Raw genomic sequence first — 18,763 nt, forward strand, 5'->3', positions numbered from 1 at the left:
CCCAGCCCCGCCGCGCGCCGCGTTGCTAAGGAGCGCGTCGTCCCTCCGCGACGCGGGGAGGCCCCGCCCCCTCACAGTCCCTTTAATAGCCGCGGATGGTGACGTCATCGGCGGGCGACGCGCAGCGCGTCCCGGGCGGCGCGGTTGCCATGGAGACGGCGGCGCGGTTGCCGGGGGAGCCCGGTCAGCCACTAACCTGCACAATTCCAACTCAGGTGAAAGACAGAGTTACATGTGGAGAATTGCATCATTTCTAAAAAGTAGCTTCCTTTCTCTCCTTCTCTCCCAAAATCCAGGAGGGGAAAAACATGAATGAGGCAAAGGAGGCTCTAAGAAACATAGAGCAGAAGTACAAGCTCTTCCTGCAGCAGCAGTTTACGTTTATCGGAGCACTGCAGCACACCCGAGAGAACGCACATGACATGATCAGACCCGTGGCAAGCATCAGCCAGGTACAAAGTATTGAGCACAAAGTTCTCTGCCGATGAGAACAGGGACCAACACGGTGCTGTCGCGCACTTGGGTCTAGTTCAGGGATGAATAAATGTTTTTAGTAAGGGAAGACGTGCAAAAACTCTCTAGTAACATTCAGGTGTAACTCTGCAAACCAGTACCAAAAAAAGATTGAGGAGAGAAATACTGACGTCAGGTCTTCTCATTTGCAGAGAAGGAATTTTATCGCTGAGCATCACTTTATGATTTAGTTTAACACCGTCATTTCGCTGCTGAGGCATAGCCAGAAATACAGGGTACAAGAAAACAATCAAACCACCCCTCCTTCCCCAGCCACACATGGAATCTGTAATCCTTAACTTGTAGTAACCAGCATTCTTGCCTCTTCCCCCTGGTATTGGTGCTGCTGTATCTTTCTATAGTGCTTATTAAAAATAATGGCTGTGTTACAGAGGTAGGATGATGGATTGAGGGCTGAAAGTCCCAAGTGGGCTAGGGGTTTTCTGGGCTGGTAAGTGAATTGTCTAGGAATTTTTATAACATGGGATGTTTTAAGTAGTGTGAAGAACTTAGACCGCTGGCACACAGAAGGGAAAGAAAAATCTAAATAAAATTAGAATTGTGGATGTGAGACAGCAGAACCCAGGCACAAAACCCAGATGGATGCCAAAGCCAGAGCAAAAGCCAAGCTGTTATTAAGGATTAGGACACAGAAGTGAGCTGGTTGCCTTTTCTAATGGCTGACTTTCTTTAATATAAGGGCTTTGCTTGTAACATTGAAGAGGATCGAGACAGACCTTACATTGAACCATTTTTTTTTCAAAAATAGGCATTGAGATTTTGTATAACATTATGCTGTTTTTTAAAGCGCCAATATTTCAGTGGTATTGAGCAAGTTTGGACTCTGCTTCTTGGAAAGCTTGCTTGTTGTGGGGAGGGGAAACCTTGTAGGTAACGACTTTAGCAATTCCATTGATCCACAGCACCATTTGTGATACAATAGCACGTGACAGTGTGGTGGCAAACTGTACTGCCCTGAGGGTACAACCACTTTACCCCAGGGGAAGGACAGGAAAAGGAAATAGAGCAAGTTAATGGGGAGAAAAGGGAGTAATTGGTGCAGCACATACTGGTGATGCATTGTGCAAAGAAAGTTCACTAGGTACAAAACCAGACATCTATTTGATTTTACCACCATTCTCTGGAATCAGCCCAACTTTTTATTTTTAATTTTGCTTGGGAGGGCACAAGAATGAAAGCAACAAATGCAGAAATATGTGTGCTCTCAGCATGCAGCTGACTTTCTTGGGGTACATGGAAACTACAGGAAAAAAATGGTATTGCACCTAGATGGGAACAGAGCTGCATTTCTAACCCCAAAAAGCTGTACCCTTTTTAGTGTTGAGTGACATTTCTCAGAGAAAAGAGGAGAGCATAGTAAGGTAGAAAGGTCAAAGAGCACACCACGGTAAGGCAATGGCAACAGCTCCTGAAGACTTGTGGATGGTGTGGGGTATAAAATCAAATCCCAAGTGGTTTTGTGAGATGAGTTCTTCAGTCATTGCTCCAGCCAGAGGTTGAAATCACCCAGCGAGTCCCTGCACTGCAGAACCTGGCTGTGGTCACGACACTGGTCCTGTACAGGGGCTGTCCCTGATCTCCCCTGGCTGCAGCCCAACTGCCCACCAGCAGTTGGGTAATGCAGGGACTTCAGGAGCAACAGCTCTGATTAGGCAGGGGCATTAACTCTCTGTTGTTGATGTGGACAACATGAAGTCCTGTTATCCCACTGGTGAACATCCAGGCTAAAACGCTATTCTCTTTAGGACTATTTTTGCTCACAGCAGCAATAAAAAATCCTGCCACTCACACAGACACAACGCTCAGTGAACAGTGTGGAAGGAGGAATCTGTAGTGGAAATGGACCCTTAGGGGCCATTTTTTATTCTTCTTACAAACCTGCTGAGAATTTGCCCAAGCACAGAGCGGGGCTTTTCTGTATGCAGGAACTGTACCCATGTTGGAACAGCTACTTCGTTCTTGTCTTGAAATCTTTCAGAAAGCACTGAAGATGTGAGAGTCCAGCTATGACTGCCAACCAGCTGCTCAGTATTTTATATTCTGACCACTCGTGTCTGAAGTGCCTGTAATTTCTTTGGAGAAGATGCTTAATCTCTTGGCATAACATTTCATCACGCAATGCCATTCACTCTGAGTAACAAAAATGCTCAAGGCAAATAGGGAATATCATTGCTGTAACAGGTTAGTAAGGACAATTTGGGTTAAATGGGTTTAGTTTGCAGCCACATCTAGTGATGCCAAATAAAGAACCACAAAGAATGCATGATGTAAACCATCACTCCAAACCATTCCCAGTTTGGCTGCTGCCCTCACCTCCCACCCGGCTTTGCCTCGGCAGAGCTGTGGCAGTGACAGAGAGTGCTCTGCTCAAAGCAGACAGAAAACTCCCCTCACGCTGAGCCTGTTTCTGCAGCACTTGCAGCAGAGCTGGGGTTTTGGCTGGGTACTCCTACATGTCTTCAAAGGGGGAGGAAGGCTCACTGGTGTGCTGAGGAGCACATCCGTCACCCAGCCTTCTTCAGGCGTGATGAATGACAGTCAAACAGCTCAGGCAGGCTCTAGAAAGCTCAATACCTGCTTCTGTATTGCAGTTCCCATAGTGGCTCACACCTGCAGAGTCACAAGAGAAAGCATCTTCTCGTTATTAACCTAAGCAACTTTGCAGCAGGGTGTAATTTAACATGCATGTCTTTTGTCTTTCCCCACGTACAGGTACAGTCCTACATGGACCATCACTGTAACAACGCCACGGACAGGCGTATCCTCACCATGTTCCTCAACATCTGTAATGATCTAAGCAAGCTCTGCCACAAGCTGGAAACCGTGCACTCTGGAAACACCGTAACCAATGACATTTTGGAGAGGTGCAAGCAGCTCCTCCGCCACAGCAACGATCTGAGCGCCATCAGAGCCAAGTAGGTGTCTCCCTCACCTTCGTTTCTTTGAGGCAATTGTCAATGCTGGGGGGCTGTCACAAGAATGCAGACTCCCCACTCCTTCATTTCTGTTACACCATCTTTCTGGCTTTAGGGAGGGTACAAGGTGCTACCCAGTTTTCTATTCCAGCTGTTGGGAAAACGTTGCCAGCCTCCATTCACAAGAAAGGGGTTTGTTTGTTTATTCAATCATTTTACTGATGCACCAAAAAAAAAAAAAAAGGCATATACAGGCAGGTGAGTACATGAAATCCCATGCAATGCTCAGGCAGTTTACCTCCTCCTTCCTCCTCTGCATGGAGCTAATTTCTGTAAGGCAAGTGTCTACGTGCTCTTGAACTCTTCAAGGTCTAGCCCAACAGCCAGGATGTTTGGGGTTATTCATTTAGCAAGATGTAATTCTATCTATGCCTTTTTGTTTTGGGGGAAATGGCTGGCTGTGAGTTTCTGATCTTCCCAGGGGGTCTCTGGGTGGCCCTGTTGGCTCTCCAGGGTTGTACTGCTGGGACCAGCCTGCCAATTGTTTCCTTCTGTCCCACAGATACCCCCATGACGTTGTGAATCACCTGAGCTGTGATGAAGCAAAGAATCATTATGGAGGTGTGGTAAGCCTCATCCCCATCGTTCTAGACTGCATGAAGGAGTGGGTAGCCCACATTGAGAAGCTGCCACAGCGCACGCCGTATAATGTGAGTGGTGGAAGTGCTATCTCTGAGAAGAGGGAACCCCAGGATGCACCAGCTAGGGCAACCACTTCCCAAACACCACATTCTGGGCATCTTGAGACTCAAATCTCAACTAGTAACAAAGATAATGTACAAGTGCAGGGGAACGAGCATGTCTGGAAGAAGAACCTAAATGACACAGAAAAACACAGTGGGAAACGTAAAGGTCCCTGGAAACCACCAGGCAGACACGCCTTTTAAAGAATCAAGGTTCATGCATCTTCTGCTTCCCACCTTTAATCAGGTGGCTGATTCAAGACAGTGAATGAATAGTAGAGATTCTGCCTGAGTCCACTTTGTGAAGATTAGCCCTGCGAGCCAGCCTTGCACAGATACATGCCCTCCCTTGCTGATGTTTCCACTCTCCTACTTAAAGAAGCCGTGCCCCAAGTGAAGTAGCTGTAACACTACAGCTGGTCCCTTTGACCAGTGCTGCGGTAGCAGGGGACAGGCAGGAGCAATCAGGTTCCAATCACTCAGATAGAAATCTTGGGCAAGCAACTTCAAACAGGATTTTAAGCTTCCTCAGCCTTTTTTCTGAGGAGCACCCACTCACTGGCTGAAGCCGGAGGTGTAAAGAACCTACATGTCTGAAGGTCATGATGCAGAGCAGCAAAAGCCTCTCCTTATAGATTCAGATATTTGTTTGAGATTTAGACTTGTCCCTAAAGTCCCTTCACCCCCATTGAAATTGCCTGGTTATTTGATCAAAGAATCAAAATCTATAGGACACTAATGATGTCTCCCTTACATGCCACTGGCTACAGGAAAGGTCAGCACACTTTAGCTGCACTGACTGGGCTCTGCTGCATCCTTCTTGCAGGACTGCTGCCTTCTCACACCCTTGCCAGCACACACCACTCACAACATCTTCCCTTACACTCGTTTGACTCTTTTGCTGCCAGAGCTAGAGATGTAAAGGAGGACAAACTTCATTTTTCACTTAGTTTGGTGTACTGACAATACCCAAACTTGAATAAAACACCCCTGTCCTCCCCAGAGCTCCGTAAAGCCAACAAAGTCATTTCTAGTCAATATGATTCATGGGAATCTGGTGGGAGCAGAGAGACTGAGAAAGCTGTGGCCATTTTCAGACCATTCCTTTTCACGTTGCAAGTTAAAATGTCTGTGCTTTCCCTTTTTCGAGATGAGAATCCAGCTTGCCTTGCTTTCAAGGATGTTAGGAGGCTTAGTTCATTTGAAACAGTCTCATGCTGCTTTTATACCAGCACTTTATGATCTCAGCACAGTGACTAGACCAGTGCAGAGCACAGCTTCATTTCCAGTCTGCTTAGAGAGAGGCAGCAGAGTCCCAGGCTCTCCCCATTTTCTGGAGCTGGTGTGCATTTTTGGTGGTGCTTTTATTCAAGCACTGTTAAGTACAGAACTTAAGATTTCAATAATGTGGCGTGTCTTCCCTGTCTCTGACTGCTCTTTTCCCCTCACACAGGCAAATTAGCTCCTGTCCTTTGCTTCTTGCTGGAAGACACTGCTGAATAAACAACTTCCCCTTGCATACCTGGCTCAGTTTGCTAAAATTGTTAGAAAGCTTTTGCCTTAAGATGACCAGATTTTGGCAACAAGCAGCCAAAAAAGAAGGGAGATTAATACAGAGGAGGGAACACAGGAAGGAATGTTAGCTCAGATGAAATGGGAAGTGTTTTCAGGAGCATTTATTTGTATTCCTCACACAACCCCACCTTCTTTGGCACTTTTTTCCCCTTCCCCTGTCCACGCGTGCTGCAATGCAATACACCTATCCATGCTGCAGCAGAAGCCTATCTTTAGGAGACATCATGATCCAACTGAATAGAACCTTGGTGAATTCCAAAGGGTAATGAAGCTCACCAGGGTCACACAGAGACACTCAGGCACTACTGGGGTCACAGCCAGCAAAATGTGACCGTTGCCCTCTCAGGCTTTACTGGAGCACCCTGTTTCAGAGGCAGCTTCAGGCAGCGAAATCGAAGTTGGTTGCAGCTGCCCTGTTGTGTTTCATGGTGCAAAGACAAGTGTCTGATGACAGCTGCTGTCTTGGGAAGCTTTTCAGAACAAGTACACACTGCGTGGACACTTGGGGACACAAGAGACGCTATTCCCAGATCTTGTTTCCGACCTTCCTCACCCTGTTGTATGGTTTAAATTTGAACACACAGGCTCTGATGAGGCCAAAATTATCCTCCAGTTTGTAATTCACTTCCAGCTTTCCCAGCACAGCACAAATTACTTGTCAGGATGGTCCCATCAAACCCTGTCCACCACCTCCTCACCCTGCTCTTCAAAATGCCAACGCAGGTGTCCATTTGTACTTCACCAAGGTAGCGACACATGCAAGAAACACAGTTCCCAAACCTTAATAAAATTTCTGCCCTGGCCTTATCCTTTCAAACAGTCTTAAGAGGCAAAATTTTAAGACATAAGCAGAAAAATGAGAGCATAAAACTTGCAGTCTGAGGCTTGGTAATGACATGACCAGAATCTGCTGGAAGACTGCAAAGTTAAGTCTCACAAAAACATCTAGACAAATTACTTAATTTCCATACAAGTTCTCCTCTTCCAGAGTGGATGGACACTTCAAAAGACAAAAAGGTACAGCAAGAATTGTTTTTCTCTATTACAAATCAAGCTGTTTGAAGAATTTACATAAACAGGATGTAAATGCCAAACACAGAAGTGCAATAAAGTTTTAGTTTAGCCTCCGTGAGCATAAAATTCCAAGATACACACTGAGAAACCAGGCAGGGCACCAAAGTGACTTACCTAGAGATCTGTCAGGTAGGCCAGGAAATAAATGCTGCTTTTTCGTTCAAAGACTGAAATAGCAATAGGGGCTGCTAGTAGATGATCTCAACAGAAACCAGGCATCTCCAGGCTATAAATTACCTCTGTGCTCCCCTTGATTCAGCCAAGGGTCAAAATCAGGCTTTGCTCAGCCTGTAACCAGACCAAAGTACCCTCCACGTTACACACCTGGTCCTAGGATCTCCCAGACAGAGCAGGGGGGGTTTGGCTCAGACCCCAGGGAGTGAAGATCAATTGTTGGAAGTGGTGGGGGGCTCTTAGGGAATGAGAAGGGGCGATTAAAGGGAGAAGGGAAACTCAGCATCCCAAAAATCTGTCATTAAAACCAATGTAGAGCAAAGTGGTGGCTTCGTGGGGCCTCTAGTGGCCGCAGGCGGGAAGCAGTGGGGCGAGGGATGGGGCGAGTGGGGCCAGGGCTCCCCGCACCCTCACATTACCAGCCAGAGGGCAAAGGCTCTTAAAAGCCATTTTTAACAGGTTCCAACAATTCAGCCCCAAATCGAGAGGGGGGTTTGAGGTTTGTGCACAGGCTGCGGCCCCACAAATCCCCCAGGAGACAGGGGTGGCTGTGGGACCAACCACCCCCCACCGCTGGGATTTCAGGAGTGCAATGGGTTGTCCCTGTTCTCACCAGCCCGGTCGGTCAGGTCACCACTCTATTAACACACCGTGACCAGCAGGATGGCTCTGAACTCACTGGGTGGTGGTGGTGCAGCACCAGTTTGAACTGGGCTTTCAGCCGGGTGAAAACCAAGCAGCAGCCACCGCCGAGACAGAGCACGGAGCACTTGGAAGAGCCCATAAATAGTTTGGCAGCCATTAAAGATCAGCCACCGAGTCCAAACCCAGAGCATGCTCTGTGTGAAAACCAAGCAGCAGCCACTGCCGAGACAGAGCATGGACCACTTGGAAGAGCCCATAAATAGAGCTTGGCAGACAGTAAAGACCAGCCACCGAGTCCAAACCCAGAGCATGCTCTTGGACTGAAGAGGACTTCAAGCCAAAACCAAGTAGAGCTCCCAGACACCAAAATCATGAAGACCGTCAGTCAAAATTATTTGGAATAAAGTTTTATCTGAAAAATAAAGCCTATGTGAATGTAACTAAACTTGTAAAGCTCCTGCATGTCTGAAATAATTCAACTCCTCCTGATATTCTAAACTATTTTCTAACCACTTTTAAAATCCACCAGCAGCTAAGAAATTCCAATAAATCAAAATCAATCAGCAGAATTACTTTACATTCAGGAAATAAAATTATTTCCTTCCCTCATGGCTACTGCATGTTTATTGCTGGGTTATGAGCTACCAAACACACTACTTTGCGTTAGTAAGGAAGGCACTTTAGCTTTCTTACTTTTAAAATCCACCGGCAGCTAAGAAATTCCAATAAATCAAAATCATTAAAATCCACCAGCAGCTAAGAAATTCCAATAAATCAAAATCAATCAGCAAAATTACTTTACATTCGGGAAATAAAATTATTTCCTTCCCTCATGTCTACTGCATGTTTATTACTGCGTTATGAGCTACCAAACACTACTTTGCGTTAGTAAGGAAGGCACTTTAGCTTTCTTTTTGTACCCTACTGGATGTACTTCTGTGGGTAATACATATCTATTTTTATTTTTTACACTACCAAGTGCAGCCTTTCAATGCTAAGCTTGTTGAAGGATATTCAAAATGGATTTAAAAAAAATTATCAGCAAGTCACTTTCTGCTTTTCTTTCTTTTCACTTATCCCAACACAGAAGGCCCAAAGACAACTTTCTGTATCACCTAACTCCAAGACAATGTTTATGGCAACTTTTACGTAAAATTCTCCATAAGCACCAGAGTGTGTTCACAGACAGACTGTAAATCACTCGTGCCATCCCTTTGTGCACGTTGTTTGAATTTAAGAATTGTGCTCAATCCTTACCTGGAATGTCGATGTTCATGTATAAATTTCTAAGTTGCTTTGAGCAACCTTTCAGATATTCATTTCAGAAAAACAAAACCCGTAAGAAAGCGCCAGTCTGAAAAAAAAAGAAAGAACAAAGTAAGAAAACCACCTTAACCTAAAAGGTTAAACCTACTGTAAAACAGCCCCAAAGTTCCCTTGGTTTAAGAACCTGTCCCTGGTGTGCAGTGACTGGGAGCAGGTACAGAAGGGAAAAGCAAAGAGACGGGTCAGAGAGGGGTGGCCGGATTCCGACAGCCCTTGGGTGTGCAGTGACTGGGAGCAGGTACAAAAGGAAAAAGCAAGGAGATGGGTCAGAGAGGGGTGGCCGGATTCCGACAGCGTCCCCAGCTCCGCAAACAACAACCTCTGACACTTCCAGGTATTAATTTTTCTAATCACTGGGTAGTCTCTAGACTACCTGAACAATGCCACGCAGAAAGCTCCTCAGCAGATTTGCAGTACTGGATCGTTTGCAGTTAATTTATGGATTATCATTGGCATGTCATCATTGAGCTTGTTTTTCACAGATGAAAAAAAGGCTTTGGCTCCATGCACAAAAACGAGCTGCTAAAAAAGAACCCCGTGCAAAAAAAGGCAGAACCACTTACCTGCTCTGCACAACGTGCATCTTGGAAAATGCTTTGATACTCAACTTGTTTCTGCACGTTCTGTCTCAGCACAGAAGGAGTTGGCTTGTAGGGAATTTAACACAGAGTAGTGCAAAACAATACATTTTATTTGTTCACAGTTAAACACAAGCAACTGCCTTGACATTTTAGAACATTCTAATAAGGACAGCAAAACCTCCTTTTGGTTTAAGTTCTCTTTTAGCTTACGATTGTACCATTTCCTCGTATTTCATATTTATGGCATTTAATGTGGATTGTTTAACATGCTTACAAAGAGCGAGGCAGGGAACAGATTAACTTGACAAAGACAGCAATTTTAGATTTAACTAAAAGCAGTCAGTTAAAAAAATCTGTTTCCACTTCACTGATGGGACCCCTTCAAACAAACTGCAAGTTAACTACATACAGCAGATCCATGATTTTTAGACTTACAAAAAAAAAATTGCAAAATTTGTTCCTCCATAATCTTTGTGGTCCATAAACAAACCTAAAGTGGTTTCCGTTACTATCCCGGTGCTAAAATCCTTTTTAAAAGAAGAAAAAAAAAGCCACCTTATCAATGAGCTCACGTTACCGCCAGGGCATTTTTTTTGTAACCGACAACAAAAACCGCCTCCTCAGAACAAGTGAAGTCATCGTAGAAGCAAGATACCTTTTGGGGCTCAGCAAAGCAGAAGGACACACTAATGACAAGGGCATCCAACGGCCGAGCCAACCCTTCATGGGCAACAACAAACCGTTCACTCCTGGGGCTGGGACCCGGTGGGGCAAGGGGCAGGAAACCTCCAAATCTTACCGAAACATACGCTACCACGTTTGCTACCACTAAGTCTTAGAAAGCCTATAGACATGTCGACAAAACCAGTCTGTTCACTTACAACCAACTCTCTATTTTCTATTCCATGCAGATTCAAGCTTTGACAAAACCACTGAAGTTCACCTTTACTTTCAGGAGTTAGGACTGACCAACCGCAAGGACACTGAGAAGAGTTTCCACAGGCAGAAATGTGTTTAGACCCTTGGTGTTACAGAAAAAGCAGAAATGGAAAGGAAAAGTACTGTCAAGTGCAAGTTAGCGTATTACCAGCCACTTCGACAGAGTCCTGTTACTACTCAGGTTAAGAAGGGGGTTGAACTACAAGTGCAAGTGAACTTGGACTTGATTTAAATGTGAGACGACTCTTAAACAGCAGCTGCCACCCACAGAATGTTTAAGAAAAGAGGCCACGTGTGATGCAGGGTAACTGTGAAGCCTGATATGTCTAAGTATGCAAAGACCCAGACATATCTAACATTTAAAAGAAGCACACTGCCTTCCCAACAGCGGGCTCCGTTCTGTCCTGAAGGAGATTGAGTCTGACCACCAACAAGCCCTGATCCCACAATCCTCCTTCACAGAAGGCTCATCATTGACTTAAAACATGATTGATGCAGAAAGGCTTCACGACAGAATTCTCAGTTTGAGCAGGCTTCCTCCTCAGCCTTGTCTTCTGAGGAAAAGGGATGAGGGTGAAGGGGAGATACCTAGAGCCCAAATTGACATTGCTGAGCTGAAAAATGCGCCGCAGACTGAGCAGAACAGCACTCAAAGGAAACCATATCCTGTAAGTCAAGCCTGAAAACGTATCCCCAGGAAGAATGAAGCCAATTTCTTGGACTCAAAACACAGTGGTCTTGCTCAGACCGGGAACAAAGACCAGAACTATGAAGGAGGGTCAGGCAGCACAAGTATTTCTCCCATTAGAGAAACAAACGCTCTTCTGCAAATCTTCATAAGCTTGCAATCCTACACACGTGTTCCGCACACTCTCCCTACTTCAGTAAAGCTTCCTTTTCCCTCCTCTCCCACCCCAGTTGCTTTCCCATACGAACCAGTCTGAGGTCAGTACCAGTCTGTCAGGCAAACACTTAAAATACCAAAAAATCAGAAGCTAGTGTTTTATCAAGTCTTCAGCATATACGGTCTCTTCTGCATTACAAGCTCCAGTTCCTTATTAAGTGTCTGTTCAAACGCAAACTTTCCAGGAAATGTTAAGGACAATATAAACAATGACCATGAATTAGGGTGAATTAATCGTTTTGCAGAGGTACACTGTTCTTTAAATGTTTAGGTATTCAATCAGAGTCCAACTTAATGAAGATTGGGCTCTGAGGGGTGTGGGACAGTGGGTAGGCAAAATAGAGACCTTTAGATGAACGCACTAGAAATTCTAGCGCTGCTTCTTTCCAGGATGAAAGCAACCAAAGTCATCCGGACAGGCAGCACAATTAACTGCTTCTAAATTGGAAGCTTGCAAGGAAATACAAAGCATTCAGAGTAGACTCACAAATGTTAATTTGGCCTCATATTGCACTCAAGTTCATAAACGCAGCCACTCAACTGGGGACAGGGAGAAAGGGAAAAAAATACTTGCAAACGCTAACAGTTGTCCCTTCAAATTAGTACACGCTGCTAAAGACTGGGTTTGAGAAAGAAGCAGGAGTTAGGCTGGGCGTTTCAATTCCAGACCCAAAAAATTCCACTTTGCATTCATTCAGCAGCCTTTTTTTCCGTTTCTGGCCATCAATTCTGTTCCGCTGCATGAGCTAGCTGCTCAGACCAAAGAAACATAAAAGCTTTTAGTTAAACTTGCATTCACGCCTCCTGTTCTATGCCAAGAATATGAAAATAACACTGATTGACTATCTTCCTTTTTAACTGTGGTCATGATGAGTTTCATTGTAGTCCATGATATGAAGCTGTCCAACACTGCTCTCCTGGATCTTAGGCGAGAGGCTAAGGTTATCGGGGCTCGGAGGGGCCTTTGTCTCCATGTTCAGATCTTTACATAGTTCAGTCTTTAGCGCCTCAGAAAGCCTGTTGATGGTTACACCCTCCTCATCACACTGGCTCTCGCTCTTGTTGCGAAATAATTCTCGGGCCTTCATTCCAAGGAAGCTCTTGGAGCTGGGGAGTGAACCTACAGTCAGTGGGACAGTAGTCGAGGGCTCCAGCAACACGGATGTCTCCCAGCGACTGCTGAATCTCTGGTGCTGGGGTTTTTCTGGGGTGGAGAGCTCGCTGCCGCTGCCCCCCTTACTGCTACTGCTACCTCGAGTGCTGGGAGGTTTGGTCTCTCCATTTCTACCAATTGTTTCTTCGCTGTACCCCGGCACAGTATCTTCATTACCACAGTCCAGCCTGTTTTGGAAAGAAAGAGGATACAGTGTCAAGGAATCTGCAGCAACTGTTTACAGCTGAAGGAGAAATGCTGGCGAGGGCAGGTTACTTTGATTACTTTCCATTTTTGACACCACGTATTTGCTTTAACAGTTCTCCCCTCACCATTTTGTAGCAAAGCAGAAGTGACAGAGAATAACGAGAACGGTGTCACACACTCAGCTTTGCAACATCCAGTGTTTTAAGTCCCAAACTGACAATAATTCCAAAGCAGAATGGAACTGGATCCTCATCAGTTGAGGCAGAGGAAGGCATTTGTACAGCCTCCTTGGATCTAGATTTTTCTTTGACCTGACCCAAGCACAGGTGATTGCCATACACCTGCTGGCAGTGCAAGAACTTCTCCTGATGCTGCAGCAGAACTTGGTGTAGGAAAAAAGGTGAAAGTACAGGACTCCCTGGACATTTTAGGCAGACATATGTAAAACAACTGCTTCACAACAGTGTAACAATTTACAGATTAAAGAGATTGGTACAGGAGGCAAACCAGAGGCTTCTCTCAAACTTTTGAGTAACAATTCAGCTATCTGAAATGGACTTCATGAGCACTTCCAATTTTATCAATGACTCTCAGTAACCTGGGCAGAGCTCTGAAATAGATTCAGTCTGTAAAAGGGGAAGGAACAGAAACATTTTGAGATGCTGCATCCAAGTGCTGGGAATTCCACAAGGCTATCAGCTTCCAAGGAGCTGGTCATGAGTCCAGTGTATTTTACATCATCACCCTTACCTTTCTTCTGCTGCTTCAGCTGCTTCTGCTCTTTCATCTTCAAGTTTTTTCAGGAGGCTGCTTTTCTCCAGCCGGCCAAACAGATCCAAGATCTCCAGCTCAAATGCCTGCGTGATTCTTTTCTGGGCCTTGTACCTACTTTCTACCGCTTGCAGCTGACCTCTGGAAGAGAAACCCAGAACCATCAGGTTCAGTGTCTCCAGATTCTGCCACAAATGTGTGTCTGTCAACGCATGGTTAGAATTTTACATAGGAAGCTCCTACCTTGCTTGGATTTTGACATCTTCCAGGTATTTCTTTTGCTCTAGGAAGAGGTGGTCCTTTTTAGCAAGCTGCGATTCCAGTTCAGCTATCCGTTTCTGGGAAGCATCAAGCCTTTGGCTTTGCTGTTGAACACACAATTTTGCTTTGTCCAGTTCTTTCCGTAAAGCAGCGTTCAACATATTAAACTCCTCGAAGGAAAGAACATAATGTTAAAGTATAATTTGTGCGTTATTTTTATTAATATTTAGACATGCTTCTCATGCTATAAATAGGCATATTTTTTTACGCAGGATGGAATAAAAGAAGCATTTCTAAAAACAGATATAGAAAACTGGATACTCTGAGGATGTACACTATTAAGTTACTGTGAAAAGAACTATACATCACTGGAATTTATTAGCACATTAATGTTCCTTATGAAATGCCCTTTTCAGCAAAACAAACTTGCCAGTTCTGCACCAGATTGGGATAAACAAAGTCAATTTTAAAATCATTTTTGCAACATGACCTTCATTAAATACCAGTAAAAGACTTTTTGTTTTTTTGGCTTATTATCCACCTTCTTTAATTACTTGCTCTCACGCAGAAACAGTTATATTGTTGTGTAATTTACTTGCTTCTAATTAAAAAAAGGTTTCTTTGAAGTCAGGAAGTAAAACCATATGAACCACAGAAGTTTTAGTAAAGTTTAATACTAACTCTTAATAGGAAAATGACTGAGTGGGAAGAGTAAGACTGCTTTTTTCAAAAGAGCACATCACAAAACCCAGTAAAAGCCTGGTTAAGATCTTCCTACAAATTCTAGCAGTGCTACCCTGCATTACACATTTTCACAAATATAAGAACCCAATGTTACTTTACCAGCAATAGTCTGCTGCCAATTACATTAAGAGCACAGTAAAGTCTTGGTCTCTGGCAAGAAAAAATTGCTAAGAATTTACATCAAGTGGCTAAAACTGACTTCAGATGTGTCCTAACATCCCCTTAGCGCTCAGGCACAGGGCACTGAAGAGACTCCATAGCAACACAGTGCACAAAAATATCTGAAGATTAAATATGAAATCCAACCCCTGAAAAATCAATTTCAAAATCAAGTATCTGTTAAGTTATGAAGCATTTCCTTCATTCTGAATGCAAAGCTGAGAACAGCCTGATGACGACCTCAAGGGCTGGCTTCCCAGAAGGCCTCCTCTGCAGCCATACCTTGGTAGTGTCTGTGTGCTTGTGCTGCAGCTGCTCCACGTACAACTCGTTGACCTCTCCTAGAACCAGAAGCTGCCTGTTCAAGAACTCCATCTGCTGTTGCACTGACTCGCTGTTGGAAAGCTTTAAAGAGAAATTGAACAGAATCAAACAGTGGAATGAATAGTTCAGCAGGAGTCACAGTTGATAGGCACTGAGTTCACATAAAGATGGGAGACAAAGACAAGAATCCAGTGCACTGCAGGTAATGACTGTTAAATAAAGTAGCTTTCATAAAGCTGGTGGCAGTCCATAGAGAACACCACCATATAGGCATTGCTTCCCACAACACAACCACGTTTCCACTCATATGAGAAGTCCATTCAATTTCTGATATAAATGAGATCACTAAGACACCAGATTTAGCAAAACTTTAAAACAAGTTCATATTATTCAGTCTGCAAATTCCTACTGTGCAAAAAGAAGCCAAAACGTGAAGTTTCAGAAGCTTCTGAACTAAGTTTAAAGTTTCTTCCCTGAAATAGGTTTCTCTCTGTTGGTTTTGTGCAATTTATATCAGATTCTACGGAACTAAGCACAGGTATCTTTCAGAACAAGCAAAAGCACCTGACAGAAATTATCAGGAAAAAAAAATAAACAGAAAGACACAAAGGGAACCTGAGAACAGTGAATTTTCTTACCTTTTGAGAAACTTGACTAAGAAGCAATTCAGTGTTACACACCTTGTTGTTAGCCTTTTTTAATTCTAACCTCAGATCTGCAATCATATTCCGGCAGTCTTCCAGCTTGGTCTGATCAAATGGAAAAAAACACCAAACAACCCTCAGTCAGGGTTCTGAAACTTCAGTAAGGAGGATCAATGGCATATGGCTGGAGGGCCGTAACCCCCAGCACTGTAAATCAAGTTATACTGAGTACTTGTGAAAGTCCCAAAACCAACTAAGAAACTGCATTTTCCTATTTCCAAACCGAAGATGGGACAAAACAGAACTACAAAAGGATGATGACTGAGTTAGGCATTTCCAATTACGCTCTTATTCTGAATTAGGACAATATTTATAATAGAGATATATAACTTTCTCTGAGATATTTCATGCCATGTTATTAGGAAGGTTATTTTTACAACCACAGCAAGTAGATAACATAATTTTGTTTGGTGCCATGCTTCATACCTGCAATTCCTGGCTCTGGTTGTAGAATTCCTCCCGGTCATGTTGCAGCTGTCTGATCTGGCTGTGAAGCTGAGCCACTATATTTTCATGTTCGTCCTGAAACTGGTGGTACCTCGCCTGTTCCTTCTGCAGACTCAGTTTCAAGGCCTGGATTTCTTTTTCCTGTAGTTTCAGCTGATCTTTCTGTTAAAAACCCCATGCAAAGCATCAGACACCTGCTTTTTCAGATAAAAACATCTGTCCTATGTTGCTAGCTAACAGCATGCAGGCCTTTCCATAGATAGAACATTCAATACAGAGTATGTTTTTAAGGCTTTCAGTGTTTGGTTCAGGTCTTGGCTGAAAAAAAGATTAAATGGTGATAGAGTGGGCAGGCTGAAAACTCTAAAGTCACATTCAAAGGCACAATGAGCAACAGCAGATTATTCCACTGCACCTCATGCTTTCAACATGCTTTCTTCACAGCTGAAGAAAGTTGTTTTTCCAAAATCTAACTGGAGGTCTATTTTTGGCTCTTCTACTGAATTATCAAAAGGTGAAACTGTTGCTAGAGTTAACTATAATACGGAGATACAGGATGAAACATGCCTAAATCTGTAATGAGACATCCTTCAATGCACTTATAACTTGAAATTTTGTCATAGTAAATACCTCTGGAAAAGAACAAAGGGCTTTTTCACAGTTTTTGCTATTACTCCTCAATCGAGGAGTGAAAGGGCAACACCTCTTCAAATAACACAATAAGGTGCCTACCCAGGCATTAAGTAACCGCTCCACTAACTGTGATGCCTTTAACATTATCCAAAGGTGAGTGCTGGCAGGGCTTAAGCATGCAGGCACTCACTGATTCAGTTGCCTCCAGACAAACAGAAACTACTGAGTCTAACAATCAGAGTGCAGGTAATTCATCCACGAGTCATTCCACAAACACCGACTTCAATAAGGTGAGAAATGAGGCCTCTTTTTTTGAGTGGCACTGAAAGATACAGGCCAAAGCAATTAATACTTGGTCTAGCACCAATGTGCTTAAATCACTGCTGGAGCTGTATCCCTGCTCACCATGGCAGCATTGTGTTCCTCCAGTGCTGTTGCTTTGATCACTTTTCGCAGGAGGCGACGGTTGCGAAGGGCGTGTTGCTGCCGTTTGAAGCGCTCGTACAGTAACTGGTTGTGCAGCAAAAGCAGTTGGTTACGCAGGGTGTGAATCTCATCTGAAGGGGGAGAACCTGGAGTTCGAAGGCAGAAGAGGTTACTGAGCTGTACTGTCCCTGCTCCACGTATAGGAAATACCTTTTCAAATAAGCAAATGTAAAAATCTGTCTGCTACATTTGATCTCCAACACAAACTTAAAATTTTAAACGCTTCTCCTAGAGCACCATCAGAGTTCTTTGAAATTACAGCTTAAAAATCTGTCTGATACATTGATCTCCAACACAAAATTTTAAACGCTTCTCCTAGAGCACCATGTACATGCTTCAAGTGGATTGCTCTTTCTAGTACAAAAAAAAACCACCCCAGGCTCACCATCACCACAGAAGCCTAAAAGCCCAGCACTACGACACACACATGAAGCAGCAAGAAAAACACTACTTGAATGTAAAACCAACGATTGTTTCAAATGTGGAAGGCTCTGATAGCTGTTCAGCATCACTCTGCAGGCCAGCAGAGCTTAAATGGTCAAAAGTAGGAGTGTCTAGAACAGTGGGGAAAGTAGTTTTCACTTTTCAAATATGAAAAAAAGAAAAAGCAACTCATCTCACTGGAACACAGACGTCTAAGCAGATAAACCATGACTTAATGGAGGACACCACTTTATTTTTTTTTTTTTTACTAACGTGGCAGAAAAAAATATGCAGGTCATTGTTTAAGCAAGTCTAATAATAGAGGAACAGATTGCCAAGACACATGAGAAACTTCCTCACCTCCAAAGTGAGTCCAGTCAGCAGATTTGCTTGGCAGAGACAATCTGAAAAATGAAAATGCAGCACTAAATAGTAAGTTTAAATACACAAACACTCCGCAAGTCACTTTAAACTGGAATTCCCACCTCAAAAGAGCTTACAGCCTAATAAAAGTACAATTATGGTCAGCGGGTATGAAGAGAATAAGGAGGAACTGTGCAAGCAGCTGGTTGCAGATGGTGGAGGGCAGCATTTCTTGAAAGTTAGAGAAAAATTCTCATAGGCATAGAAAACAGACAAAGCAGAATATAGGGTAAAATGATGAACAAAAGGAATACAGCAGATGCACCTAAAGCTTTATCTGGTTCTCCAGTTCTTAGCTTCTTCTATATTAGAAAGAGGAAAGTGTCAATCTCCTCTTGGCCTCTACATTTGCTTTTGACTGTCTAGTGTGGGACTTAAACCTGGTAACATAAACAAATCTCACTACCAGTGGTACCAAACCCACACTTGCAGCACGGCCACCAGCCCTGCTTCTTCGTCCCAATCTCTGTCAGCGAAGGCAGGAAGAGTCCCAGTAAAAGTCACAGTCCCTTTTTTATATCAAAGCAACCACGTTACCACTGCAAATATCAAAATCCTCCACCCAGAACCCTTAGCTCAGTAACAGCAACATTTCACAGAACACGGTTTCATTGTACA

The 18,763-nt window shown here is 43.8% G+C and overlaps 3 protein-coding genes across 12 annotated transcripts in view; 1 reads left to right on the forward strand and 2 right to left on the reverse strand.

Annotated features, from left to right (window-relative positions):
* AK8 (adenylate kinase 8) overlaps nucleotides 1-9,167 on the reverse strand; it is an 81,640-nt gene extending 72,473 nt beyond the window's left edge. The window contains exons 1-2 of the mRNA XM_014942878.1: nucleotides 8,918-9,167; nucleotides 6,956-7,008 (exon numbers count right to left, since the gene is read on the reverse strand). The gene's annotated coding sequence lies outside the window, so the exon portion shown is untranslated. The remainder of the gene's footprint in view (nucleotides 1-6,955; nucleotides 7,009-8,917) is intronic.
* On the forward strand, nucleotides 296-7,836 carry LOC106888571 (chromosome unknown open reading frame, human C9orf9). 2 transcript variants are annotated; one of them, XM_014942884.1, is made up of 4 exons: nucleotides 296-452; nucleotides 3,247-3,449; nucleotides 4,012-4,159; nucleotides 5,646-5,711. In XM_014942884.1, exons 1-4 carry the CDS (start codon nucleotides 309-311, stop codon nucleotides 5,652-5,654), a joined length of 504 nt encoding a protein of 167 aa, XP_014798370.1. In that variant the 5' UTR covers nucleotides 296-308; the 3' UTR covers nucleotides 5,655-5,711. The 2 variants fall into 2 exon arrangements, with proteins under 2 accessions (XP_014798370.1, XP_014798369.1); XM_014942883.1 differs by having other exon boundaries at nucleotides 309-452; nucleotides 4,012-7,836.
* A 489-nt stretch (nucleotides 9,168-9,656) lies between the features above and the next one.
* Nucleotides 9,657-18,763, reverse strand: part of TSC1 (tuberous sclerosis 1) — a 29,558-nt gene continuing 20,451 nt past the window's right edge. For 8 of the 9 annotated variants that reach the window (XM_014942868.1, XM_014942874.1, XM_014942870.1 and 5 more), the window contains 8 exons: nucleotides 18,083-18,126; nucleotides 17,219-17,385; nucleotides 16,160-16,342; nucleotides 15,668-15,778; nucleotides 14,988-15,110; nucleotides 13,785-13,972; nucleotides 13,521-13,682; nucleotides 9,657-12,751 (listed from right to left, as the gene is read on the reverse strand). In XM_014942868.1, coding sequence (XP_014798354.1) covers nucleotides 12,265-12,751; nucleotides 13,521-13,682; nucleotides 13,785-13,972; nucleotides 14,988-15,110; nucleotides 15,668-15,778; nucleotides 16,160-16,342; nucleotides 17,219-17,385; nucleotides 18,083-18,126 — 1,465 coding nt within the window. In that variant the 3' untranslated portion in view covers nucleotides 9,657-12,264. The remainder of the gene's footprint in view (nucleotides 12,752-13,520; nucleotides 13,683-13,784; nucleotides 13,973-14,987; nucleotides 15,111-15,667; nucleotides 15,779-16,159; nucleotides 16,343-17,218; nucleotides 17,386-18,082; nucleotides 18,127-18,763) is intronic. The other variant, XM_014942873.1, reaches the window with a different exon arrangement.

The sequence above is a fragment of the Calidris pugnax genome, unplaced genomic scaffold, assembly GCF_001431845.1.
Source record: "Calidris pugnax isolate Ruff unplaced genomic scaffold, ASM143184v1 scaffold102, whole genome shotgun sequence".
Taxonomy (NCBI): Eukaryota; Metazoa; Chordata; class Aves; order Charadriiformes; family Scolopacidae; genus Calidris; species Calidris pugnax.

Excerpts from the sequence above, each read along its gene's own strand:
- LOC106888571 (XM_014942883.1), top strand. The coding sequence starts at position 309 with ATGAATGAGGCAAAGGAGGCTCTAAGAAACATAGAGCAGAAGTACAAG. Across the intron at positions 453-3,246 it reads CCGTGGCAAGCATCAGCCAG|GTACAGTCCTACATGGACCA; the intron begins GTACAAAGTATT and ends CCCCACGTACAG. Across the intron at positions 3,450-4,011 it reads CTGAGCGCCATCAGAGCCAA|ATACCCCCATGACGTTGTGA; the intron begins GTAGGTGTCTCC and ends TCTGTCCCACAG.